Source organism: Aythya fuligula, chromosome 5 (assembly GCF_009819795.1).
Source record: "Aythya fuligula isolate bAytFul2 chromosome 5, bAytFul2.pri, whole genome shotgun sequence".
NCBI lineage: Eukaryota > Metazoa > Chordata > Aves > Anseriformes > Anatidae > Aythya > Aythya fuligula.
Window position 1 is genome coordinate 51,909,546 of NC_045563.1, and position 27,849 is coordinate 51,937,394.

The 27,849-nt window shown below is 40.7% G+C and overlaps 1 protein-coding gene across 1 annotated transcript in view; it reads left to right on the top strand.

Moving 5' to 3' along the window:
- Positions 1–27,353, top strand: part of HSD17B12 (hydroxysteroid 17-beta dehydrogenase 12) — a 74,703-nt gene extending 47,350 nt beyond the window's left edge. The window contains 7 exon segments of the mRNA XM_032188304.1: positions 300–364; positions 1,337–1,381; positions 12,155–12,189; positions 16,921–17,002; positions 21,112–21,177; positions 26,025–26,174; positions 26,375–27,353. Coding sequence (XP_032044195.1) covers positions 300–364; positions 1,337–1,381; positions 12,155–12,189; positions 16,921–17,002; positions 21,112–21,177; positions 26,025–26,174; positions 26,375–26,482 — 551 coding nt within the window. The 3' untranslated portion in view covers positions 26,483–27,353.
- Positions 27,354–27,849: the final 496 nt, after the last annotated feature.

Sequence of the window (27,849 nt, forward strand, 5' to 3'; positions counted from 1 at the left end):
CTGCAGTGCCTGGGCTCTTGCTGCCACCTACTGTCCTCTCTCCTCTCTCTCTCCTCCACTGTGGTGGGCTAGATGGGACACCACAGAAACCATTGCAGTAACATTTGTGCTAAAAACACCTTGTGTACTTGCTCTTGCACCCCGCTCATGTACAAGTGGATTTGCAGTTAAGGAAACTTGACTGGAGGGGTGCAGTGGTTCGACTGCAACATTTTAAGAGAATTATTTGAAAGTCACACTTAGAGCATCAGAAATCAGATTTGAAGCAATTAGAATAAAACTTCTTGCTTTCATTTCAGTAAACAACGTGGGAATTTCATATTCGTATCCTGAATATTTCATTGATGTTCCAGACCTGGATAAGGTGAGTGGTTTTTCTCTTGCTTTGCAGTGTTCTCATCGTTAGCACTCAGTGCTTAATAGTTAAGGCAGAAGTACCGGGATTTGGTGAAGGTACACACACACACACACACACACCAAAAAAAAAAAAAGGTTTTCTGATTAGCATTAAGCCAAAAGGGTCCTAAGAGCCTTACACAGGCAACACAGTACAGTTGAGATGAGGGCAGTCCCAGTTTTTTGAGCAGTGTTTTTTATATGTCAACGAAGAACAGTGGCAGAGTGTATTTCTATTTCAGGTGCACTGGTTAGTAACTGAACACCGCTCTTGTCCGTGGTCTCATCTGTCTGTTGTTCTTGAGCTGCTTTAGCTTGTGGGGTGATTTTTAAGTGATCAAAGGAAATTAAGCAACGTCACGAATGGTCGCTGTATATTCCAAAACACCATTCTGAAACTTAAATGTGACCTCTTTAGATGTTTGGTAACATAGAGACAACTGTGCTTGCATTGAGTACTTTGTAATTGCAGGTTTTCAACACTTTCACTGGTATATGACTTTGTTTCCAAACCCTCTGTAGCTGACTGTATACATAGTGGTTTGGGGCTTTCTGCTTAGAAAATTAAGCACTGAAACAATGTTATGAAGTGGTGAGGAGCACAATATAAACATGAATATATGAACATGTCTGAAATATCATAATTTATTAAAGTTCATAAATATTGCAAATGGTGTTAGGAAATTCAGTGTCAATGAGATACATCTATGTTGGGTTTTTATTAGCAGGAATCCCTATTCGGGGATAAAACTTGGTGAAAAACAATTCAGAGACAGCTCTGAAAGTCTTCACTGCTCCTGATACTAAAGCAAGAAGGCACAAAGTAAAGGTGGATGTAGAAGAGTAAGGTTTAATTTATTCAAGCACTTGCAACCCAGAGGGTGTGTAAATGTTATTCAACAAGCTTACAACAAAACACAAATCTTTTGCTTTCTTGCAGACAATTGACAAAATGATCAACATTAACATCATGTCTGTTTGTAAGGTAAGCTACCTGTTACCGACACTTGTTCTGGAAGTCTTAATTCAAAACCAGCATACAACTCTAATTCAGTTGTCTGAAGCAGTTACTTTCACCTGTTGGGCCACAAGTTCATTTTTCATCTTAGAGTAACCTCGAATTTATGATTCTTGTAGCGGAATATTCTGATTGTTGTGCAAAATATAACTTGTTACAAAGGTAATTCTTAGCTATTTAGAAGAGCAAGGTGTGTAAACAAAACAGCAACTTAATGCTTCTTCACGCTTGTTGGTATGATTCATCCTGTAAATCCTTAATTTTTCTCCCTCTGTATGCATGTTTTGTGGGGTAGGCACCGTGATCATTGCATGTGTCAGGTTTTTGTACGCTGGTGTGAGAAGATACATAGATGTTTACTGTAAAATACAAGAGGAAGAAGGAAACACAAATTTACACAAGTCCGCATTAAAGTTTGAATTATAACTTTCTCTTTTTGATATTTAAGCTGATGGTTTTATTGTGAAGAAATCAACAGCAGTTCAAGCCAAAACACTTAATGTTTATTAAAAGGAGGTCCATTCAAACATCAGTTTTTCATCCTTGTATTTCAAAGCTAAGCAATGGGCAGGGCTAATAGCAGCTGCTTACCATAACATAGGAAGTCACTTAGTGTGTTGGGAAACAATGCTGAAGAAACTCCCTTGTAATTATTCACTGCTAAACCTTAACTTTCTCTTCTGCATAACAAAAAGCTTACATCTCCAGCAGCTGAGGGTTAACCTTTTGCCTCAAAGCTGAAATGTTAGGTGCTTCAAAGGTGGCTTAAAGGATTTGGCTTTCTTGCAGCTGTTCTGATTAGGTCAAGTACTGAATTCATCTAGTATGGTGCTCTAATAGGGGAATCTAAACTGTAGGCATCTTGTTTCTGTGTGAGGAAGCACAGGACCTCAGAAAATAATGCCTCTGTAGGATTTTCACACCTTGCTTAAAAAACAGCAGTGAAAAATGCATCCCTTGCATGACTGAATTGGAATTGCAGCTTTCTGCTGCTTTCACTTCAGTGTGTGTTTATTTGACATGTTAGAACTAACTACTTCTTGCGAAGTTAGAAATGCTACAACAGTAGGTCTTCAGCAACTTTTCTACTTTATAAACACAGCTAATGTGACAAGCACCGATTTTAGTTGTCCCAGAGGGTTTGTAGGCCTTGGGGTCTTGTGGCACTCCGGCAAGACTTTCATCAGAGAAGTCAGTTACTGGTGGGCACCTTTGGAAGTTTCCCTTACAGAAGCCATTTAGCAGACTTTAATGTTAACACAGTTAAACCAGGTGTAATCAGAAAAGTGCTAAGGTGTGACATCTGTGCTGTGCCAGCAGAGGGAGTGCACTATTCAGTGATTAAAGAATTTGGGGTGTCAGCCCTCCTGGAAACGTTTCCGTTGACTAGGAATGTTTCAGCTGAGCTATTTTAATATGTTCTTCTGAAGATGGTAGACTGGAATAATTTGAGGCCTGCTTTGTTGGATACGTAACTAAAATTCTAGAGACACAGCCAGATTACATTGGTTTCCAGAACAAATTAGCACTGCTTTGAGTCTCTGTGCTTATAATCAGTGATATCCAACTAAAGCTAACAACAACAAAAAGTCATACAATTTATTTTCTGGTAAAATTTTCAGTGTGTGAACATCTTCACATTATAATGTGGTTGTTGCCACATATGTAAAAATGTACTGTCTATTTGCTATGAGGCTAGCGTGTTAATAGTATTTTTCCATTTGTTTGAAAACTTTTTCTTGACCGTGAACAGCTCGTGCTACTGGGTATAATCAGAGTTTGAGCATAAGCTTCCAGGCTTGAAAATGTTCCTCCTGCATGAGCCTGTTGTGTAATTAAACAGTAGGCATGCCAGATGCTTACTGTTTTGGGGAGAGGAGCACATTAGAGATATGTACCATCTGTAAGTCATTTTTTCAGGAGAACCCATAGAAATTAAGAATCATGGTAGGAGACAATTTTAGGAAAAATCTGTGCGTCCTTTTGCTTAGGTTTTGGGGACAAAACCCCGTGAACACTTACTTCAGTGTTTTATGGTGATAACACCTCTTATCCAGGGGTATAAGTTTGTGTGTTGCTTATAAAAAAAAAAAGTCTCTCTTCTTGCCTGATTAAAAACATGGAATTTAGGAGGGAAGACAGAGGACTGAAGCAAGGAGGTGAAGGTGTGATGAAAAGATGAAGGTACAAAAGAGGCAAAGTAGGTGGTTTTGCTGGTACACATTCAGGCTCCACTCACAGTGTCTCCACATCCTCATCAGAGGTGTCGCATAAATTGTCCGCGTAGGTTCTGGAACACAGCTACCTACTTCATTTCCTTTGGGATGAAGCTTCCTCAGTGCTTAAAATGAAGTAGTATCTTCTTAGTAACCTGCACAACATGCTAGCAGCAACACCTCTGTAGGACACCACAACTTTTCTGGTACGTGTCGAATAGCTCAACTTCAGTTCTAGCTAAATCACTTCCTAGGCTTGAAGTGGGAAATTTAAGATATTCAGCATAGTTTGATCCAGCAGAAATGTTAAGGTCTGTTCTGTTGCCACAGGTGTAAGCATTTTTGAAATGTAACACTCGCTTACCCCTTCCCTTCTGACCCTCTATCTCTTTGTTGAGCGTCTCACTGGATTTCCTAGGGGATAATCTTCATGTAGGAGGGGTTACACAGAGAGAAGACCAATCTTATCCTCACAGGATAAATTACCAGCCTAGTTGGTTCTGCTGCTTAACCCTTTTGCCAGCGTTAGTCTCTAACGCAATATAAGTTTCCCCAGTGTTTAAGAACATGTTTCCTGCCACAGCTTTTAAACGTGCTTCTTTCCTGTCGTGGTTTAACCCGACCGGCAGCTAAACACCACGCAGCCGTTCGCTCACCCTCCCCCCTCCCTCTCTGGGACGGGGGAGAGAAATGGAAAGTGAAGCCCGTGAGTTGAGATAAAGACAGTTTAATAAGACAGGAAAAAAAAATAACAAAATAATAATAACAATAATAATAATGATGATACAATGGTGATAATACGAAAGTAATAATAGTATGTACAAACAAGTGATGCACAATGCAATTGCTCACCACCCGCTGACCGATGCCCAGCCTAACCCCGAGCAGTCCGGCCCCCTCCCCCCGGCTAGCCACCCCTATATATTGTTTAGCATGACGTCAGATGGTATGGAATACCCCTTTGGCTAGTTTGGGTCACCTGTCCTGGGTCTGTCCCCTCCCAGCTCTTACTGCACCCCCCAGCCTGCCCGTTGGCAGGACAGAGCAAAGGCTGAGATGTCCTTGGCTTAGTATAAGCACTGCTCTGCAACAATTAAAGCATCGGGGTGTTATCAGCACTCTTCTCATTCTAAGCCAAAACACAGCATTCCACCAGCTACTAGGAAGAAAATTAATTCTGTGCTAACTGAAACCAGGACATTTCCCAACTCCTATCCTGTATTGCCTAGCCCTGTCATGTCCTTAGAGCATTGATGGATTAGGTGACCTATGAACCCCGTGCTGTTGCAATTTTGGGGCTCAATGAGTCTGACATCATGTTGTGATTGCCATGACCTGCCTTCAAAATACCCTTTAAACCACTGAAGACAAGCTACGTAAAACCCACATCTTGGAAAACAGGGGTGCAGACAACTCATTGCTTGTTGTTAACCAAAATACCAAGTCAAAAGTCTGGGGGTTCTTCACTAACAAGCAAGTGCTGAAGAGCCAAGATTATAGTTGCCCTCTATAGTTCCTTTCTATCAACAGTGTCTGTTTCTGTTTGCTTCACCTTTGTATGCTGCAGTGGATTTTGATTTCACTTGGAAAAACAATTTGACTTGATTTGGCTCTTGGATTAAAGTACTGGGAGCCAGGGATGCCAGGCTTGCTGTCCAGTGAAAAAAGTGGGCAGGTAATAAGCACAGAGAAGAGTTTCTCATGATTTAGGGAGCTTTTTCTCCTTCAGGAGTCACAAGAGCTACAAAGTCTGTGAGAAACAGCAAGTGCCTTGTTTCTGTTTGCAGCATCACAATATGCTAATTGCACTGGGAGTGAGGCATAAACTTGTGTTCTCCTGCAAAACGAGTGGGACTAAATAGTTGAGGGAGTGCTGTCTTAGCGCTTGATTAAGCAAGGAGATGAATTGGTTTGAAAGCTATTATGTTGTAGGGGGAATGTGGTTTTCAGGCTTGCAGGCCAGGCTTCAGTTGGAAATTGGCATTAACAGAGGAAGGGAGAGAGTAAATTACAGCCGCATACATGCCTTGGAGTCTGTGCTAATCTTTGCCTTGATCACCTTACTTGTGCTTTTTACCAAGTGTCAACTACAAAAGGATAATAGGCCTACAAGATCAAGGATTTTTATCATTATTGGATTTGAGAAGCTTATAATTTGCTTAAGACTTCAAAATACATAAATAGTCTGTGTTGAACTGAGGTCTGGTGTCAGTTGCACTCTTAATGGAAGAGGAGGGAAAGGTGAATTGCACCAAGTAGCAAATGCTGGGCAGGACAAGGGAACGACTCTAGACAATGCCTGAAAAGTCTGAAGTGGAGTTTAGGGGAAAAACAAACAGCAAACTATACAAAACTGAAAGGAGTGGAAGAAGCTAGAAGCTAGTCTGTTTGAAAAAGAGCAGAAAAGCCTGGGCAGCAGTAACTCTGAAAGCCAGCAATCATATTTCTCTGGCATGGGTGGTCTGATGGGCTAGCTCAGCCTGCTACCCCACCTATCCTGGTACCTTTCCAGAGGTCAGATGACTGTTGCTTGTCCCCTGCTAGAACCATACGTGAATTATTGCATTCATTGCATATTGGAAAGGATAACAGCAAGAACATAATTCTGAGGGATGTGGCGACACTGACGTGTGAGAAGAGATCTGCATGTGTGTGCTTATGCCATTCTAGGCAAGGGAACTTTTACATTTGTATTCAAAGTCGTAATCAAACAGGGAAGATGATGATTTAGCCAAGTCGATAACGCAGGTTGGCGACAGAAGTACAGTTGCCAGTACTTTGAAGAGGAGTAAGTGTTCTGTGAAGGTAGTCATGAATATCCCTGAAATGATCCAGAGGGAGAAATTAGGTGCTGCAGTTGTCCCAGCTTGATGTGTGTCATGCTCTTAGGTTCAAAGTCAGCAAGGTGGGAGAGGGAAATGGAGCTGCAACAAAGGCTTTCCAGCAATGGTAAGGGGAAGCAGCTAGGGTTTTTTCTTAAAAGTACAAGCAATGCGTCAGCTTTTTTTTTTTTTTTTTTTTTTTTTTTTGTAGGAAAACCCTACACTTCTGTGCTTTTTTTTTTTGTTGTTGTTGTTTTGTTTTTTTGTAGGTTTGGGGTTGTGAGAAATACGCATTGCGTTGAAACTTACTTGAGTTGTCTTTTTTCGTACACAAGTGGGAAAATTGCTTAGTTGGGGAGTTTTCCTTGCAAACTGGGCTCTGAAAATTTGAGCTTCTAAATAGAGAAAGCTTTCCTAGAAGTGCTGCTCAATGGAAGGTCACTGACAACTAACAGGGCTTGCAGAGTGTTGAAGTTCATAGTTCCACTTGTATATCCTGTGTTTCCCTTTCTGCTTACTGACCTTGCCACGTGGATTATTGCATTATTTTCTGTTGAGCTGACATCAGTTTTACCCTGAGCTGAGCAAGAGTAGTTTTTATTTGTAGAAACTGGCAGGTATGAGCTGCATTAAGAAATTGTTGTTTTGAAAGAGATGCATTATGAAAACTTAATAGTAGATGCTGAGAATAGCTTCATGATCAATTTAACTAATAGTGCATGAATATAATTCCCTAGTTCTTTCAGAGTAAGTCTGCACAGGAGAGCTCCATAGGCACAGTGTCAGTTAACTAAACGTTAAATAGCTCAGTGCTTTGGTGAACCTCTGTGAATTCTCTGCCTGGGCACTGTGAGTTATCTTATGGTAGCAGTTATGGTTTTGTACACAAGTGGGTGCATCACGGGGAATTGCTTACCTTTATTAAGGTTATGTTGCTTTGAGTGGTTGTAACTTCACCCCAGATCTGTGAATGAAATCTGAAGGAGACTTCTTAGCTGCGTAACAAAATAAAAATCTTGCCTAAGTTCTCAAGCTTCATCCGTTGTTGTACTTGCACAGGCTTCATTACCGTTCGCTACACCTTTTGGAAGTGGAAAGAGAGACTTGCAGTCATAACATCTTACTGTAGAATGACTTGTCTCTGAATATAGAACAGTGGTATTAAGTGTCTGGCTTTGTATGGCAGTTGTGGCACATAAGATGTGAAAGATGACTTTGAGTATTTTACATCGGTTTTTCCTACTGCTTATAGCAGTCTGAGTGAATATCACCTTCAAGGTGTTCTGAACTTCACAAGTCGTCCTTCTTCCCTAAGCTCTGCTCCTGTGCTACTGCTCAGATCAGAGTGAGAAAAGGCTGCAATTTGGTGATAAATAAGAATGGGAGAATTTATTTCTTCTGAAGAAACACTGGAAATGCATTGTTATAAATTCTAACTATTTGTTGGTCTTCTAATAAGAACTTTAAGTGTAGCACCTGTTTCGGAACATAAATCTAACCATATGGCTGTGTCTTTGCAGCTGAAAATAGCAACTTCTGTATCTCTAGACTAAAGTAGTCTTCCTTTTTTTGTTGTTGTTGTTTTTTTTTTTTCTTCCCAGAATTAGGGGTAGAAAAAAAGGTAGAAGATAGGTCTGGAGAGGAAGAGTGGACAATGTGACCAGTACTTGCCAGGCATGTAATAAATTAATTTGCAGATGCGTGAACATCAAGAAATGACAGCCGCCTTTAAAAGAATGATGAAGTGGCTTTAATAAATCTCTCCCACTTGTTATGAGCATCCTGGGATTTACGAGCTAGGAGTTTGTGTGAAATAAGTTGACTTAAAAATAATATAGCCCTTGTCCTTTTATCTACCAAAACAAACGAAGGAGACTCCAAACTCTGTGGTAGTGTTGCTCAGAGTTTTACGCATGTATATGTGAAATTATTGGAAAAGAAGCCCTACTACTACTTCATGCTTGTGTGCTAAAGATTTTATCAGACTATATAAAACAAGGTACTGACAACTTCTGACATCAGAAAGGCTGTCTTGAACAAATTTTTCTGACACACGCATGCATTCTCACTCTGCTCTAATTCAAATTTTCAGAAAGAAATAAGAGATTTCTTTGGCTGAGCTGGCAGTTTTTAAGTAATTTGGTGGTTGGCTACTCTGCCTGAAATTACCTGAGCCTTCTGTCTCCTGGGGGAGTACCTATGGTTTCACCTGCAGCACAGGTATTTCTGTGGCAAGTAGTACTTCATTCAGAAGAATGGTTGTCTGAGGAAAGCTGAAGTGAGTTCAGTACCCACCAACTGAAGGCATGCTACTTAGGATAGTTCTCAGCCTTTCTTTTAGGTTTTCTGTCACTTTTTTCTGTCACTTTCTTCTTTCTTTATTAGATTGTCTTCAGAGAAAGAAACCCTACTGTAGAGTTCTCCCGTGTCCTACCTGTGAATTCCCAGGGACTGGGACTTGCAGCGCTTTGGCATTTATTAACTACACACAGCTGCAGAACTGGCTGTCTCTAAATCACACCTAGGTTCTTTGATTCTTTATCTGGAACACATTTATTTAGTTCTTGGTCTGTTTCTTGTTGAACTGCCTGTTTGGTAATGGCATGTGTGAGGTTATGGCTGATGATGACAAAGATGTTGGCCAGTTCGGCGATTTTGAATAAAGATCATGCAAGCAATTGGACACGGGTATTAGTGGAAAAACTACATTTTTGCTATAGCTTGTTTTCTTTGAATTGATGCTGGGAGCATTTTATACATGTGTATAAAGCAGAGATTTGCCAGATAATTTGAACATGCCTGCAGAAGGCTTTGTCGGCATTTTTACACTAGTGCTCTTGCATTACTGGAAGTCTTACCATGGACTTGGCTGGGTGAGGTGAGACTGACTCAAAGAGCTGCCTTCTGTTTCTTAATTCTTTAAAAAACAAAACAAACAACAAAAAGTCAGTATTTTTACTGCACAAAGGTATTGAATATTCATGTTTCTTTTTACATGTTACAAGTAAAAACATAGATAGGAAAACCAGCTTTGCCTTATTTCACAGTTTTTTAAAGTTCTCTAAAAATGCTCGTTCTAATGGAAACAAGTGGAGGTGATGCTAAGAATGAAATCCGGTTTTGTCATCAGTGTTTTTCTGTGGGGGTGTTTGTAGGGGACATTTGACTGCCTATCCAGCTGGACTTTGGAAACAGGCTACATAACAGCAAGCTGTTGGGGAGAGTGCTCTTGATTTCCACTGGCGTTGTGTACCTACTGTTAAATCTCAGTTGTTAGTGGCCTCATAGTTTCTTAACCTGTGTAAGTCAAATACTAATTACTGTAGCGTGTTTTTCTGTGAATGGAATCCCATTTGGGTAGCAATAGTAACCAGCAGCTTTGTAATATGCTAAGCTTAGAGCTGTGTGTCAGCTTGCAGTTGGGATTCAGACCGTGAATGCATTTGTAAGGATTTATGATGAAGTTTCAGGCATGTGCTCCCCTCTGCATTACAATGGGAGATGCGATACTAGTTTTTCAAACCATTTATGGGTTGCCTAAGGGGAGGCAATTGCAGTTCATGTCCGCATGTCAATCTATGAAGATGATATGCAGCATTATACTGCCCTGACAGGCAAGTAGCAGTATGCTGCTTTTTGCCAAGGGATCTGTGGTAGAGATCATAAAGCTTGTACCAGATAAAAGATCTGCTGTTCTTGAGCTAGTATTAGACTCAGCTGAAATCATTCTTTATCCTTACAGAATTAAAATAGGCACTTGCACATCTCTTTTGAAGCATTACTATGTGAAAAAGCTCAAGTATAGTTAATGTCAGAGTTTGTTTCAAAGTTGCATCAGACCTGTTCAGCTTTGATGTTTACCCCCTCTGGAAAAGCTTGGCTTGACTTGTGGGGCAGTGCTGAGAGGTGTGTGTGTCACCAGCCCACTCCACAGAAGTAAGGTCTGTTCGATTCCTGCACGTACAGTGACCTGTCGAAGCTGTCACGCAGCATGTCTGATGGCAGAATCTATTCCAAATGAGAAATGCCAATAAAATACAAAACACAGCCCTTCTCTACCTCTTCCTGTGTATCGACTGTGATCAACCAAATTCTAGTTGCCTTTCGTGATTTCTCCTTTATTCCCAAAATGGTAGGTTTTACAATTGCAAAAGCAAACAAAACCCCAAACCAGATTCCACCATGTGTAAGGGTTAATGCAGTAGTGATACTAATACGAATAGCTTGCTACAGTAAGTCACGTTTGCTGCTTCTACTAAGAGTGCTTACAGGTGCTTTGTGCTCCCGTATATGCTGATTTTTTTCCCCTCCGATCCAACTCAAATCTCATGTTTTAAGGTATCAAGTTATTTTGGTATCAGCAAGGATACTGTTGCATTTTGGTGCCGTTAAGTATTTTATAGCACACTTATCCACCACTGTCTCAAGAACTTTGTTGGACAGCATTTTCATTCAAAGTTGTATGTTAATTGTCTGATTTGTCTTTGGTGTCAGCAGGTTTGGTTGGGGGCCGGGTGGTATTTGGCACAAGCTGAATTTTTTCTTTTACTACATTATTTCTTACAGGCAGAAACTTTGGAATCAGTTCATATTTTAGGTTGTTAATTAGTGCTAGAAAATTAGTTATTTCATGCTAACCAAAAATTCATCAAGGTTTGGATCAATGCTTGGTTTGTTTCTCTCATCAGAGCTGCCTGCCCCTGCGTTTGGGAAGCTTGTTTTAGGATTGCTGCTCTGGAGGATCTTTCAGCTAGGTTGCAGATGGATTGCTCACACGCCTGATGAAGGCAGCACTTTGCAGAGCAGTGGGGAACTGCTACTCCCTGGCTACTTCTCTCATGGGAGGGTAGTTTCTCTTATTGTGGACGTCATCTGTGTAATCAGTAGGGTAACATGTTGGGGTCCTAAATGCTTTCTGTGTGTAAAGTAATGTTTATGGCAAGCTGCTGTAAAACTAGGGCTGCTCAGAACGTCCCACTGAAGCAGTAGCCTACGAGCTCATTTTCTGTACGTCTATTGCAGTAATCCTTGCACTTTTACACAAAGGCTGCCCGTGGTCAGAAGCAAACTAAATTTCTTTTGCCTACCTTCTGTCAGTAACTATTCTTGCTGTGTTAATGCTAGAAAGCTTTAATAATATTTATTGAAAAATAAAAGAGATCTGTTTGAGCAGTGAAGTGTATTGGCACTGTTACCAGAATGCTCATCTTCAGTACTTCTGTCCAGGGCTCTTGTTGCTGCAATTTGCTTTTTTTTTTTTAACTTAACATCAGCAGTTCAGTAAGACTTGCTAAAATGCACGTGGGTTTGTCATGGGGGGTGAATTTGGTCAGTCTTAGGGAACATGGATTCATTTTATGGGGAGAGAAAGTTCATATGCATGGCATAGTGTGCTGATGTTTCGGTGTTCTTCGGAAGCCATGGATGCTGCAGGGTGGTGAAGGCTTTTTTATTTACTCTTATTGTACTTCTGCTACTAGCTGGATCGGTTCACTGGTTTCAGTGCACACACTACTTGTCAGAGCCAAGTTACCCAGGTAGAATAAAAATAAACTGCCCACGCAAAGTATGGTCTCTGCTTCCCCGAGCCTTGGCTGGGGTGGAGGGGGTGGCAGCTGCTTCTGGGAGGAAGGGAGGCTTCCCTCATCTCTGGCTGTCTGGTGTCTGCATTCTCAGCCATCACGAATGTTTTCTTTTTGCAGATGACACGATTGGTGCTGCCCGGCATGCTGGAAAGGTGAGTCACACTAACACTATCCAGACAAAGTCATCATTATTTATAGGGGAGAATCCTTTCTTGAAAAATTCATTACTGTGACTAATCAGCCTAGTCTCCATGTTTTAATGGCAGAGTAATGCTGGGTGAGTCACACTGATGGTGCATGAATCATCAGACGGTGGAAGCCTTTTCCACTCGATTCCCTTTTTATTTTTCCTCTCCCTTCTCCGCTGTTGTGGTGATTCCTTTTAGAACAGAATTAAAAAGCCCGTCTGACTCATCAGCACTAACTCAACAACCTGCTATTCTGAGGGGGTGGTTACAGTTCCTGGGAATAACCTTCTTAAGGCTATTTCTCTAAGTCATTGTAAGTAAAATGGATGCAAAGAATATGTTCTCATTATACAGTAGGAGGTATATTGAGGAAAGTCTGTGATCATTTGGTAAAGTAGAATTGGAGAACAGCTCTTTAAAATAAGAGTTAATGCACACTAGTGTCACTGCGGAAGACGTGCACTGACTTCCCAGCCAGCTCCCAGGTGAAACGAAAGATACGGATGCGGTGTGCAACCTCCAGGCTGTTCTCTAGGTGATGCTGGCTGCTGCAGGATGTTTGCTGGCTGTTGCAGCGCTAACCCTGGCTGGCTGGGGGCTGCTTCAGGTCAGGGCTGAGCTGCACTCACAGCGCTGAGGAAAGCCATGTAGAACAAACAGTGCACGTTAGTCACCTTGTTGTTACCTCCGAGTGAATACCATAGGAGGAGTGTGTATACGGGGCAAACCTCAACATAGTACAGATCAAGGGGAGAAAAAAATTTCTTGCATCATTCTGCTATCTGGGAGTTTTCGTTGCAGATCATGGTTCAATTACACAAGTGTTGTGCAGATGGAGAGCAAGTATTTCACATCTAAAACAGTTACTTTGTGAGTACAAACCGTAAGAGCTAGTGGCCAGTCTGGGGAGCTGGTACCTAGCATGTCAGGGTGATGACAAGCCTGGACTTTTTGGCTTAGGTAAGAGTGGAAGCAGAAAAGATTTTATTTCATGCAAAGGAAATGCAATTAGAAAAACAAAGACTCTGGAGTCTGGGGGATCTGGGAGTTGATATTCCTCAATAAAGCTGGGTTGAGGATTGCACTGCAATAGTAGTAGTCACTCAAGGTTCTTAAGTCAAAAGTTATTCTTTGCCCGCGTCCTGTAGTTGACAGATCAAGGGACCTGGCTTTTGTGAAACCACCATCCTCCTGAAGATGCCAACATGACTAAAGCCATCCTGCTTTCTGAGGATTAATGTACTGTTGATAAGAGTTTGTGCAACTTTGAAGCTCTAACCACAGTTTATTGATTCAGTTTCTTCTTTGTCTAAAGAACTGTCGTAGTTATCCATTTGGCCGATGGATACCTTCAGCTTCACAGAACAGACAGATGTATATTCCACTTAGAGAATATCCTGTTTTCCCACTAAGTATTAAACCAGGTGAGATGGTTTGAATGAAAACAGGATCCTGGTTTGCTGCCTGACTTCTGCTTCTGGCTACCCTCGAGCAAATATGGAACAAGTTTCCATATTCCCTTTGGTTTTGCAAAGGCAGGTGACTGCAGTGCCCACAACCCAGGTGTGCAGCTGCCCACCCCTGCACAGCCACGACACTAAGGGTCTGCTGCTGCAGGAGGACACGGATGTCCAGCGAAGCCAGGAGCAGGAAGGGCTGGTGGCTGTACTCAGCTGCTCCGTGGGCCACCCATACATTTCTCACGTGGGACTGCAGGTTAGAAAAGGGATCCATGCTCCAGATTGGGAATCCCATTGCTCTTCCTCACTGGTTCAAGGCAGGTGGTGTGTGAGTACACAGCAGTTACCATAGCACACTACGGCATCCTGCACCCACAGTGCGCATTTTTACGTATCTGAGTATCAGTTTGATGGCCGTATGTCCCAAGACAAATCCAGGAGTAGAGCGGAGCTGACATGCTTTACATCCAGGTCTGTAAGCAGAAAGCACAGGTACGTCTTGGTGTGTTGGTTACTTCTTATTTATGATAAACACAGCGGCGTGAGATGGATGCCATTTCTGGTAATGGCATTTAGACACTGCTGTGGCTCCTCTCCTGTGCTCCGAGCACTTAAAGTGACAATTTATAATCTGCGGCTCCCGATTACACTTAAATGAGCAGTTCTCCCTGTACGTTTTCAGGCAGCTGTCTAAGGTGGGAGACTCGCGGAACTCAAAACTGAGCCTCGATGTCTTTGGGAACAACAACAACAACAACAACAAAATCAGTTGACTGTTTCTAGACAAATACCAAACTATGGTATTTATTGCCGGGGAAGTAGCAAGTGCATAATTACATTACAGAGGAAGCTTGCTCTTTCCACTTGGCGTGCAGCTGGAGCAGGCGCTGGTTGCCGCAGCAACGGGGAGACAGCTAAATTTAGCATCCCCGGACCATGCCGTGAGCTGAAGGAAGAATGACGGGGAGGTGCCGGGGTGTGCTCTGTTGGGCAGGACGCCTGCCTCGCCGCACCCTCGCCCGGGGTGCTGGTGCAGCGCGCGGCCACGCTGGAGGCAGGCGGCGGCGTCTTGCTGCGCCGGTGCCCTCGTGGTCCTTCAGGTCCCTCCCTAGGATGTTTCTTCTGCGGCTCTTGCAAGAGACAGAATCGTAATTAGAGTAATTGGAAGTGTTCCCCCTGCACGCACGCTGCTGGTTGCTTTTGTCGGAAGATTTTAAGTTGCATGCTTTTGAAGACTGGGACTGTTTTCTGTATGAAGAGAACGCAAACTCCAAAACCCACAGTTGCATCAACAGCTTCAAAGAGTCCAGTACCCGGTGCGTGTGCAAGAGGCTGGTGTTTACTTTTTTCTAAGAGGGCTTTCTTTGCTGGATCACAACTGAATGCACCTAAGGGATGGTCACTGCAGCTGGAAAGTTGCAGTCAGGCCAGCCTCTGAGAGACTTGTGCCTTACCACCCAAGTGCCAGCCTCTCTGCTAAAGCTTCAGTTTGCTTTGGGAGAGCGAGGCTGGGTTTATCCATATAAATGCTCAACCCTTCTTGAGTCCTGCTAAGCTTCTGTCTTCATTTAAGTTGTGTGGCAGTGACTCCTGTGGTCTGAATATGGGAAGAGCACTTCGTTTTATTGGATCTAAATTTCAGTCTCATTTAAATAACTCATCTTTCTTCTGTATTATGAGAGGGTGTATTGTTGGTCTTACTAGTCTCGTAAATAGCTAAGTGAACAATCCTTTCACCTCATCAACACATCAGAGCCTTTTCCTTCCTATTCTCCATACTGAAATCAGAGGATCACAGAATGGTTGGGTTGGAAGGGGCCTTAAAGATCACCCAGTTCCAACCCTCCTGCAGGGGCACCTCCCACTAGATCAGGTTGCTCAAAACCCCATCCAGTCATCAGGTTCGTAGTGTCTCTGTCCTGTATTTGGAGGGATAGATAAGTGGTCCATAGACACAAAGCAGGACTATGGTGGTGGTGGACCTGTCCCTGCTGTTTCCTGCTATCCTCTTTGGTTGTTCTTGGTGACTGCTGCACAACAGAGAATTCCTTCTGGACTTTGTTTGGGATTTTCAAGGGAATGGATAGTTGATTTAGAATTGATTTTTCAGTTGCCATTCTGTAGTCTGTTCATGTAGCCATCTTAGCTCTTATTTTAAAAGTTCCTTATAGTGTCCTCCAATCTGGTAATCTCTTAAACTGCATGAATACTCATTTCACTGCCAATCCCCGTTTGAGTTGATGAATAAATATCACAAGCGCCACCTGTCTTGATGTGAAAAACCTCTAGCATCCACCGTCAACCTTTTGCCGTTGTGAAAATTCTTGATTAATTTGTAGTCTTTTCTTCATACCACATATTTTGATCCATGGCACTACTTTATTTCATCAACAAAGCCTTGTAGCTAACTCCTGAAAAGTATGAGAACTTTGGCAAAGGTGTTTGAAATCCTGAATGACTGCAAAATGATTCTTTTCTGTTACATCAACTGTCTCCTTTCCAGAGGTGAATCACTCAGACTTAATTCGTACTTATATCATAGCAGAAACCATATTGGTTTGAATCTATTGTCACAATTCTCAAAGAATTAAAAAAATAATAATAAAAAAAATAAATCTAATGGTCACTTAAACTCAGCTGTTTGTTTTTAAGATGATTACTTAAATCATTGTGGCAGCAGTGGCATAGTGTATGTGTAGTTGAACAAATATGATGAAAAACTCACAAATCTGCAGCAGTTAAGCTGCAAGATGAGTATCTGCATGCCTGTTCTGAGTCCTCTCTAAACACAGAGTACCTAGTTGTGTGTTTGGGTAAATTGGCTTCAATCTACTCTATGGTAGGAAGAAGCAGAGATGCAGCTTCCACTGTATTCAGCTGTCTGGTAGCATCCCCTAATAACTTGCCCTGGACTGTTCAACTAATTCTTATTTCTACCTAGCACTAAGTAATGAGTCGACTTTTGTATGTAAAACTATTCACAGAAGTGGACGTGTTCGAAATCCAGGGTTCTTACTGTCTGTCCTAGCTGCACATGCTTGAGAAGTGCTTGGTAGTGCAGGTGGTTAAAAAAAATTTTTTGGTGGTTAAAAAATTTTTGGGGAGTTCTAAACAGATCTTAATCTCAATATCATCCTAAAGATTTTCTTTAGGCTTGCAGTAATTTTCTGAAACATGAAAGATTTTTATTTTTTTATAAATTATTTCATTGGAATGTATCTTTGCTGCCTTTCAGATCAAAAGGGGTAATCTTGAATATCTCTTCAGCTGCTGGGATGTATCCAACTCCACTGCTGACTCTTTACTCCGCATCCAAGGTAAGGTACTCTTTTGCTCACAGAAATAGTGTCACGCATAAGCCAACACCACAGGAATAAATGTTTTGGTGTCCATCTAGTGGTGCTTTCATGAACTAAAAGCACTGAGTTTCTAACTTTAATTTTGCTGGTAGTGGAAGGTCGAGACAAAAACGGGTTCAAGGGTTTACTGTCATGGAAACTACTATTTTATATATTGCATCACACATTCATCACATAGGAGTTTTCACACAACAAAGGATGCTACTGTACCGAGCAAGCTTAGTGTGAGGTTTAAGAACATTGACTAAGTTCAACACAATTTCTTGTTCTGATACTTCGAGGCTTTTTTCTCTAATCTTGTAAAAGATAAATCGATATCTGTTAGGTATGTATGGGCACACATATTTAAGTAGGATTTTTCTGGTGCTTGCTGGAAGCAAAGGTTTTTCTTCCTCTTTGGTTAGTTGCCTTAGGTTTAGCATTTCAGGTAAGAGAAAGGATAGAGCTCTAGAGTGTTGCCAGTACCAAATAATTGCGCTGCATTAGTGGGCGATGCATGCTTCTAATGTAGCCCAGTATGTGGTTTGATGCTCTTGCAGTGAGTTGGTTATTGGCTTATCTTTTCCCTGGCAGCCACCATAGATTCCAGGCTCTTTTCAGCAGTGCTGCTACTTAGCCAACATTAAGGCATGGGGTTATCCCGCTCTATATGCAGTGAACTTTGCACTTCACTCTGTGCCAGTCAAGAAATCTCACAAAGTTTAACAATCATCAAGTTTACCAGAATCCCTCTGGACTGAAGGTCTGTTGTGTCAGCCACTCCGTCTAATCCTGTCATCTGCAAATGTGCTGAGGGTGCACTGTGTGCCATCACCTGGGTCGCTTATGGCAGATATTGAAGAATATGGGCCTCGGTATTGATCTGTGGGGTTCTCTGCTTGTTACTAACCAGAAGTCAAGCCATTAATCATGGCCCTTGGAGCCTGTTGGTCCAAACAAATTTCTATATAACCAGCAGTTTTGTTCTTTCAGCACATATCTGCTTAACTTCCAAACGAGAATGCTGCAGAAGATGGTATCAAACATATACATTCTAGACATACAGTATATTACTACGATAGATCTACATCTTATGTTAAGCTTACCTGCTCTGGTTTCTCACTGAGTCACTTGGGACAGTTTTGTCTGTCTGCAGCTGGGGTTACTTCTTTTCCAAAGGTATTTGCATGGCATCTGAAATGGTCTCATAAAAGGTCTCCAGTTGACACCCTAACGGCAGGCCCAAGATAGGCTCACAGTATGGAGTGACAATATAAGTAATAAAACTAAATAAAGAGACATTTATGACATGGTATTCAAGCAGCGCAACACTGTAGCTTTTTTTTTTTAGGTGCACCTGGTAATTATTTGCAATACCTAAAGGATTTTGGACTCTAAGCAGAACCTTGATGGGATAAAAACACCTTCAGTTGGTGTTGTTCATGTCAGAACAGGCATATGTTTCTTTTAAACACTCCAATAACATCTTCATGTAACCAGAAAGGAATTGATGTGTGCTATTTTATTTATACTGAATGAGTATTAGTGTGAATAAGGGATATTTAAGTTTAGAAGTCATGAAAGCCCAAATTGCATATTGTTGATAAAATTTTGCTTCAGAAATAGGTATTTCCTGAGAGCTCACTTCTTTGTTTTAGCGTGAAAGGTCAGTTCTGTTGTTGCATTGCTTTCAGCTTTATCAAATTATTTGAGCTTATGGTTTTTGCAATAATACAACTTACACTTCTTTGCGTAATCTTTTTTAATTTTTCTCAATTATAAATACAAATATTCCTTCCCTCTCCCTAAGAAACTCAATTACAGGTTAAGTTATCTTCCCTATTCTCAGCACTGCTCATCTTCTACCATAGCGAGGTTAGTAAGCATGAAAGTGACTCCCCTAATGTAGCTATATAAAGACTGTATCTGCAATTTCTAGTGTTTTTCCTCATCTGTATAGAGGGGTTTTAAAGCATAGTATCCTTCAGGTCTAAGTCAATGGCTCTGGCTAATTATCAGGAACATGCGCAGTCTACCTCTTTAACCTTCCCCATGGAGAATTCCCTGTCTTACAAGGCAATTAGATGCTTTTAAAGGAATCATATTCCTGTTTTTGACACTTCCCTGTCTGCCTGCATTAATAGTAATGAGAAGTGGATTATGACTTTTTTTCTACCATGTCACAAATATTTGGGCTTTGTTACTGGATGTCCAAGGAGAATAAATTGTTTTTTGTGTGGTGTACTTACCTGCTTTTTCAGGAGATGCTTATTTAAAGATTGTTCTTAAGACTGTAAGTTAAAGGCTGTTGGAGCACTTGTGCATCTGGAGGTAGAAAACCCAACTTGTCTTAAAGTAAGTCCTCCAAGAAGAAAAACTCCAAAGTTTATTTGGGTACTGGAAGATGCTTGTTCCTTCTCAAGTAAAGTGAACACTTTTTTTATTGCAAAGCTCATATCAAATAGTAGAGATGACATTCTCTTTATGTTGTCTCTCTATATTTGAAGCAGTAACTAATTTCAGGACTGTCGTGCAGAAGTAGTGAGAGCTTTGAATAATCAAAGCACTTTGTGATTAGTGGAATATAGTGGTTTTTTAATTTTTAATAGATTTATATACTTCTCAGTTATCACACATGCATCTCACAACTGTGGTCAAGGACTGCACAAAACTGTTTGCATTTGTATTCATGTTCTTTGTTGCAATAGCGTGGCTGGCTCACTTAAGTCCTTGCTGTTAGGCCTCATTTTCAGGGACTTGATGTTGAGTACTTGCTGTTATTAAGAACTTATACTGGCAGGAAAAGGGTGAAGTTGCGAACAGTTGAACAGAAGATACGATTACTTCGTTTAATGAGCCTCCTTCTAGCTTGTACATGCAACTTGAAGAATAAAAGAACCCATTGGCTACGCAGCAAAATCTAGTTCTCTTTCAGATCTTGTCTATGCTCAGAAAAGTATCAATAGAAATAGCCCAGAAGTGTGGGAGTGTTTCTTTGCTTCATGTATTGGTTGAGTTCAGTAGGATGACCTTACTAGGAAAAACACTGGGCACTGCAAACTATAAGCACCGCGTTTGGGTAGGACTTGTGTTAACCCACTAATGCCATGGTCAGAAAAAGATGATTGTAAAACAGGTGCAGTATTAGAGTTTTGCTGCTTGTTTTGACAATGGTCTGAAGCATTTGTGGCTACTTTTAACAGCCTTTTTTTTTTTTTTTTTTTTTTCCTCTGGAGCTGTTTCTTCTTAAATAATTGAATTCGCCTCAGTTATGGATAGAATAGTTTAGTTCCCTCAGTTGAGGGCGCTCCATTTATCCTGCTTAGCAGTATCATTTTTCTAAAATGAGAAATTACAATGGAACCTAATGTTTTGGCTCATTTGACTTAGGGGAAGAGAAGTAAAAAGGTGGTTTAGAAGAAGGGGAGGGGGAATTTATGCTGGTTTGAATTGCTGAGTAGCCTTGGATTATTAAAACAATACTTTTTCAGCATTGTATAAGGTATCCATCTCAGTAAGTGGTAAGGAAAGAGCAAGCATGTGGATCTCCCTTGGTGGAGGTGGTATATCGGATGTGAGTGTATCCTGAAGGCAGGTTCTAGTGTCCACTCTTTAAGCCCTTTTGCTTCCTTCTTTGAATGTTTAATCTTGGACTTTCTAAAACTTCCAGAAATTTGGAAGAGTTTTAGATAGTAGTCTTCAAGATGCCTACTTATATCACTCTTCTAAAAAAAAAAAAAAAAAAAAAAAAAAAAAGTCTAAGGAGATGACACAATGTGAAAACAAAGTTTTATTTTCCTATTTTAACTGGACTTTATGTAACTAATCCAGTTCCTTTTCCTTCTAAATTAAAAAAAGAATTTTATTTGTTTAGAATGTCTCACTTCTGGGAAAAAAATGCTTCGTAAGCACGGGGTTTCTGTTCAGATGGCATTGCTGTAACCTGTGAAGTAGCATTGAAAGCCTAAGGTTTTTCACTTTGAAAACAGGAGCTATAAATAGTAATTCAAATATGCTTACAAAAAGCTCCGAACTATAGTTTCCATTTTAATGCATAGCATGCTGCATTTCCATTCTTTTCATTTTAGGCTTTTGTGGATTACTTCTCTCGAGGCCTCCATGCAGAATACAAGAGCAAGGGCATCATTGTGCAGGTGAGTAGAGTTTTTCATGTAAGTGTGGTTACCACAGCAACATTGGTGTCTTGGTAACAAAAGGAAATCAGCATATTCTTTTATTCATGAATGTGACACAGATTAAGGATGAGGATTTCCTTTGATCCCATTAGCAGTTTTCTTAAGTTACCCTGAAATGATGCATCTTGAAGTAACAAAAAATATGTATAATTTACCTGCTGGTGGTAATTGTACCTTTAGGTATAAAATATTCCAGAAAACTGTGCAACTCTATAGAATACACCTTTATACAACTAAATCTCCTGGAATGTGCATTTGGAGTTCATTTGTACAGATATTAAATAGGTAACTGCTCAAAAGACTAAAATAGTAGCAGTCCCTTCCCAGTGGTGTCAGTGAACCAACTGCTAGTGTAAGCAAAGTAGCATGAACAAGCAGACACCTTACAGACCCTTTGTAAGTAATGGGCTGACTTAGATTTTCTTCAGTACTGGGTTTCCACATTTCTAATGAGTTTTGTGTTGTGCTCCACTTGTTCACCTTCCATGGCTTTAGGTTTTTTGTTTTGTAGGGACATAAGAGCAAACAAGCCAGTCTCTCAGCTTTATGGGGATTCTGTGTTTAATGTCACTTTTTACATACCTTTAATGTTTGCTTCCAAAACCTAACTAAAGATTCCAGACCTTGGTTTTGGGTCGCAATTGCTGAGTTCTTTGTTACCTGTTACACCTGTTGACCTCCAGTGCAATAGTCAGTCTTGATAAAGATTCTACCTGTGCTGTAAAGACAATGGTGAGTCATCTTAAAATTCTGTCAGGGTTCTTACAGACAGAATTACCCCACATCCATGCCTCTTGCTTTCCCTCCTCTTGTTCTGTACAGTGGTTCTCAAAGCCACCTGAACTCCAAGGGCACTGCAGGAACTAAGTCACAGAGATGCCAGTCTTGTTCGTGTGATCACTAAGGGTGGGAGCACAGCTTTCCTTGCTGGTTTTGAAATACAGAGAAGCTGTTACTAACTTAAGGCTATATTACCTTTTGGCTTGCTGGACTTTTTTCCTTCCAGTCGTGCTTACCAAAAAGAAGTCATCACTAGGAAATGTCCTGTTCCAGTTCACGAGAGGATTATGTTAGACTTTTAGGGAAAAAAAGACAGTTACTGAGTGAGCTATTCCCATACATTTTCCTTCAGCAAAACCAACTTGCTGTCAGCAATAGAGGATGCGTAAAAACCTAGCACTCTAAACAGATACACCTTCAGCTTACAAAGAGGTTTGTGTGTGCTGTCCACTCCTGAGATGGATTAATCTCAAGCAACTTTTAGTGTTTTGTCTCCTTATTACTTTCTCTACTCAGAAGGCTTTTCAAGTCTTTCCCTGCCTTCAGCTCTGGACCTTCCTGCAATGTTTTTATCACAGTGCAAGTTCTTTAGTGTTCTTTTTACTTTTGCCCCACTATGTTACTTCTATCTCCACTTAATTCAGTTTTGTAGATTTAGCTTCATATCCCACAACTGTTCCAAGACTCTGTGCAATATGGACCTCTTTTAATTTGTGGTCACGGTCTTCAAGAGTGAAGGAAATGGTAGTGCTGGTTTGCCATTCTACCTTCGTTGTGAGAAGAAGCCTCACAGAGAGCGTCTGTAAACATGGTTCCTTATATTCCTGTGAAGAGAATGTCCTCTGAGTGTGGTTTGTGTGATGGAAAACATAGCTGGCAGCTTGCTTCTAAGCATAGAGCCATTGCATACAGGTAAAAATGAACAATATGCAACATCTTTAAACAGCAGCCTGCACAGAAGGGAGTTTATCTAGGAAACTGGTTCACAGAGTACATCTCTGTGAATCATGGCTCTTAAATGAACATTTCAGGCAGATGGAGCACGAGTGGGATGGCTGACATTCTTAGCTGTCTTCCAGACCTGAGGTTAACTAATCGCTGTCTCCCAGACTTCAGATACTGGTGAAGAGTGTCAGCCCAGATTGTTTGTGGGGTTCTTGTTTTATTCTTGATTCTGCAGTCAGGAAGATGCCTTTTGCAAATTCTCTCTTGCTCAGTCATTTGAAAACTTAAACAGGATGCAGCACCTCTGATATTTTTGCATCCAAAAGGTAGCAGATTCTGGACCAGCTACTTGTAGAACTGACTGCCCTCAACCCAACTCACAATATTCAGCCGAGTCTGTTTATATTTTGAAATACAAATATGAAGCAGCTCTCAGGCTTGAGAATACCTTTCTCCTCATAAAGCATTATGATTAAAATTCTACTAAAATATTTGCATCTAAATAAACCAGGATGCTGCAAGCAAAGGGCTTCTTTTGTCTGCGTCTTTCATATGCTTTGGGTATTTAATAGAATATTTCTCTCTTCTACAGTAATACAATTAAGTCTTCTGGTACGATTTCTTTCCTGCTCAAGCCTACCTACAAACCATGATGCTCTGGCTCCTCCAACACACAGCTTCAATGGCAATAAAGCTGGGTGTGATTTTGTTTTTGCACTCCTGCCCTTCCACGTGGTCTGTGGGTTTTTCCCTATGTGAGGATGCATGCTGCAAATCGGCATGTTAAGTAAACCCAGGCAGCATTATATTAGCCTTCCACAGAAGGCATTTTTCATCCTTGAAAACCCTTCCAGAGCAGGCTATAGGAATTTCATTCAGATACTGATATTTTGATTGGAAGGAGCTGTTTTTCAGTCTCTTGTTAGAGTAGGATGTCTAGGATCTTTCTGTTTTCTCAAGTAAAGGTGCTGATAGTTATGTCAGTATGAGAGTATTTAAAGACAGATGCTTGACTGAGAAAGAAGCATTATATCTTTGAGACGTGTTGTTCCTATGCGCATTTGTAGCCAGGCAGTCTCATCCTCCTGGAGTTTTTTCTAAATAATGTTCTGTCACTTTGAGAGGAAAACAAAGACTGAGTATGCACTGCTCATATATGACTCCATTCATTGCAGAATTCCTATGAATACTGAAAAAAAAGGTGAAAAACAACCATAAAACCCCACCAAAACCAGTAAGGCATACATGGCTAAAGGTGTTAAACACAGCATGAACACACACGGTATGGGGGAAAACTTTTTAGCTTCAGATATGGAAAAGCTATGAAGAAGTTTTCAGTGTCTAACATCGTTAAAATAAACAAATGAAGCTTAAATCTGGTTTTCTGCATCAACAAATGTCTTTTCCTGCAGAATACTTAATAGGCTGTGGTAAACTTTTTTGTAACACGCATGTTGGCTGAGGTGCTGAATTCCTGATAGCACTGTTTTTTTTGTCCATTAACGTAGGCAGTGAATTGCTGCTTTGAGTTATGTGGGCCTGATGACCAATAGCTATCACAGCTTCAATTTGTTATGTTAATTTTATTGCGGTCCATGTCCTTGTCCTGTCATTCCAGCCTAAGCCACAATAAACCACTAATGAATATTACAAATACCTTCCTGTGAATACTAGCTGACGTACCTCCGTCAAGCCATTAGGAAAACTGCACCCGCTTCAGATTATCTGAAGTTCATCTCTCTGACCTTCAGAAACCTAGTGCTTTTAATTCCTGACTTGTGCTTCTGTTTGAGCTCACTGTTAAAAGGGTTAACTCTATCATGCCAATACACGCACAGTATTGCTGTGTAAAAAGTGAAAACAGAGTTCAGGTGGTACTTTATCATTTCCTGAAGTTCAGCCTAAGGTATATCAGTGTTGCTCAAGTGGAATGCCTTTCTGTGGAAACTTAGTTTTGATAGTATATTGTGCTTTTGCTGCAGTATAGACATATGTAGGTTCAAAATACACTCTAGCTGACAGGCAAGCTTAATTTTACAGAAACAACACAGTAATAGCATAGATTACAATTTTGTGTTTATGTGCATAGGAAGTGGTAGGGATCTATAACAGAAATCAGGCAAAAAGAAAAGGAATGAGAAAGACTGCAAGGATTTTTTCCAAGACTCCTTTGGAAAAATCTCTGCATGAAAGGTTTCTGCAGACTCTGAAGTTTTCTATGAGTGTCTGAAAACATGGGTCATTTACCTCTTTCTTTTACTGCCTTTTTTAACTTACATGGATGTCAGCATTTTCTATTGATACTTGCTTACTATGCATAGCAAAAGTGGAACAGTGAAAACTTTTCCTACCTGCTTTCATCTACCATGTTCACTACATACAGTGTCAGATCACAGACTGATGGACATCTTTGTTTGAAGGACTCTTTAGGAACTTTTCTTGTCTAACTTCCTGCTCTGTGAGATTGCTGCTAATGCTAGGTCATGGGCTGGCATGGTTTTATCCAACCAAAGCTTGAAAACCTGCAAGGATGGGGATGCCGTGACCTCTCTGAACAACCTATTTGACTGTTATATTGCTCTCCTAGAAAATGCCTTTCTCCCTAGTGTCAAGTCTGAAAATCTACAAACAAAAACTGATAGGTTTGGTTCTTTTTATTTAGTCTGTCAGTGCCAAGAAGAGTTTAGCTCTCATAACTGCCCTTGAGATAATGAGAGGCAGATGTTAGGTCACTATCCTACAATCTCTTCTTCAGAGCACCAAACAATCCTAGCTCTTCCCCACCGAGCCCTTTCCTTCTTTCTCTCTCTCTGCAGGTAAACGCAAAAGCATGTTTCATCAGGCTAAAGGCATGGCCTTTCTCCAGACTCAAAAGTTGTTTAGTTTTCTGTACATGCCGGCTTTGGTTACTTGAGTTCTTCCATTTCCACGTTATGTCCCCCACCCATGCTAGTTCTGAAGCTAGCACATTTCAGAATCCAGTATTCAAATTACCTGAGGGACAGTTGTCTTTGTAGCTTGTTGAATCTGTGAGTTAATCTGAAAGTGTTCTCTGCTTCGTGTCTCTTTCCTACATGCAGAGTGTTATGCCGTATTATGTGGCAACAAAAATGTCTAAAATTTCCAAGCCGAGCTTCGATAAGCCCACTCCTGAAACGTACGTACGAGCTGCCATAGGCACGGTAGGCCTGCAGTCCCAGACCAACGGGTGCCTGCCCCATGCCTTCATGGTAAGTCACCTTGGACAACACAAGGATCTAATATGTGATTACTGGGGAAGAAGAGCAATGATTAATTTTGAATATTAAATAAAAGTTATTTTTTCTTTAAATTTTAATCATAATTTTATAACGTTTGTGTGTGCTGGTAATGGTTTGATTTAGCTTAGAATAGACAATAAAAGCTGAGACATTTTTCCTTTGATTTTTAGGGCTGGGTCTTCTCAATTCTACCTACATCCACTGTCATGAATTTACTCATGAAAACAAACAAACAAATACGGGCTCGTTTTTTGAAAAAAAAGATGAAGGAGAAGTAAGTTGCTGACAGCTCCATCTGTGGAAGCTCCTGCAGGAAGATCTGTGGAAACTCCAGCAGGTTTCGTACTCACACTTCAGCGCCAAGTAGACCTAATGTTTTAAACATCTTCAATTGTAGGTGTACTTTCTAATAAGCAAAGCGATAACTGTTTTGAGGATACAAATGAATCTTGACTTATAATACTGATATCAAAATAGGCTTGTTTATATATATTATAGGTATATGGGGGGGGGGGGGGAGTGCTTTGGACTAAAATTGCACTGTGCTTTAAGAAATACTTACATGGATGTGATCAGACATTGCACTGCTGAGGAATGGCTTGGTTATGTAGTGTCCATCACATCTATGTATTATGTTTTTGGGTGAAGGGCAGAAAAGCTGTAGTTCTCTGATATTCCTGGAAAGGTGGGGAGGTGTGGGACGGGAGCATATTTGTTTGAAGGGTAATCTGGCTCAATTCAGAGTGTAACTTTTTCCTGGTTCAGGTTTAGGGTACTTGCAGGATTCAGCATTTTCAGCCAGCTAGCAAATGCTCCTCTGCTTACACAGTCCATTAAACAAAACCGGGATGTCATGGGCAGGGTGGGATCAGCTTAGGGGCTGCTTGCTGGCTGTGAAGAAGTCATCGCTCTGTAAAACAAGAATACCAATAACCGAGGTTATGTACCTGGGGAAGGATCATCACTGCTTGGGAAGGGTGACCATGAAGTGATCCTTAACCTGATGGTTTTGGAAACCTGTTCATGGGTTGGTACTGTATTGAAGTAGGTTCTTGCACCAAAACCTGAGCTGTCATTTATGTGAACTTCAAGGGTCTAGTGTGATTTTTCTTTTTGCTTATGAACTTGAGGAAAATGGGCCAAAAAAAATAAAATTGAGTGTAATTGCTCATCTATAAATATATACATAAAATAACATTGCAAAAAGTATTGAAATTCTTGGTTCTTGAATATGGATTTTAACTTTTCAGTCGTAATCTTTACAATTTGTAATAACATTTTTAAAAGTTCAGTGCCTGTTCTTTGTAATAGATGGTGATAACACAATGTGGATGTATGTCACAAGTTGTGTTACTTGCTGGTTGTTATGTAAAAGATTATTGGCACTTTGAATGCAGAGCTTGAAACGAGTTACTGTCCTTGTTAGCAATGATGGATAGATGATTTCTGAGATGTGTGTCACTGTGTCTTCTGGTGAGGCCATTTGAAATGTGAATTCTGGATATTTATGACAGCTTTAAAAATGAGAACTAGCAAACTTTAAATGTAGAAATTCTTAGTATTTTTATTTGTGTTTAACTGATTTCTTCTGTAGTTCTATTCCAAAACTGAGTAAAGCTGAAGTTACTCAGCTCAGAGACAGGGA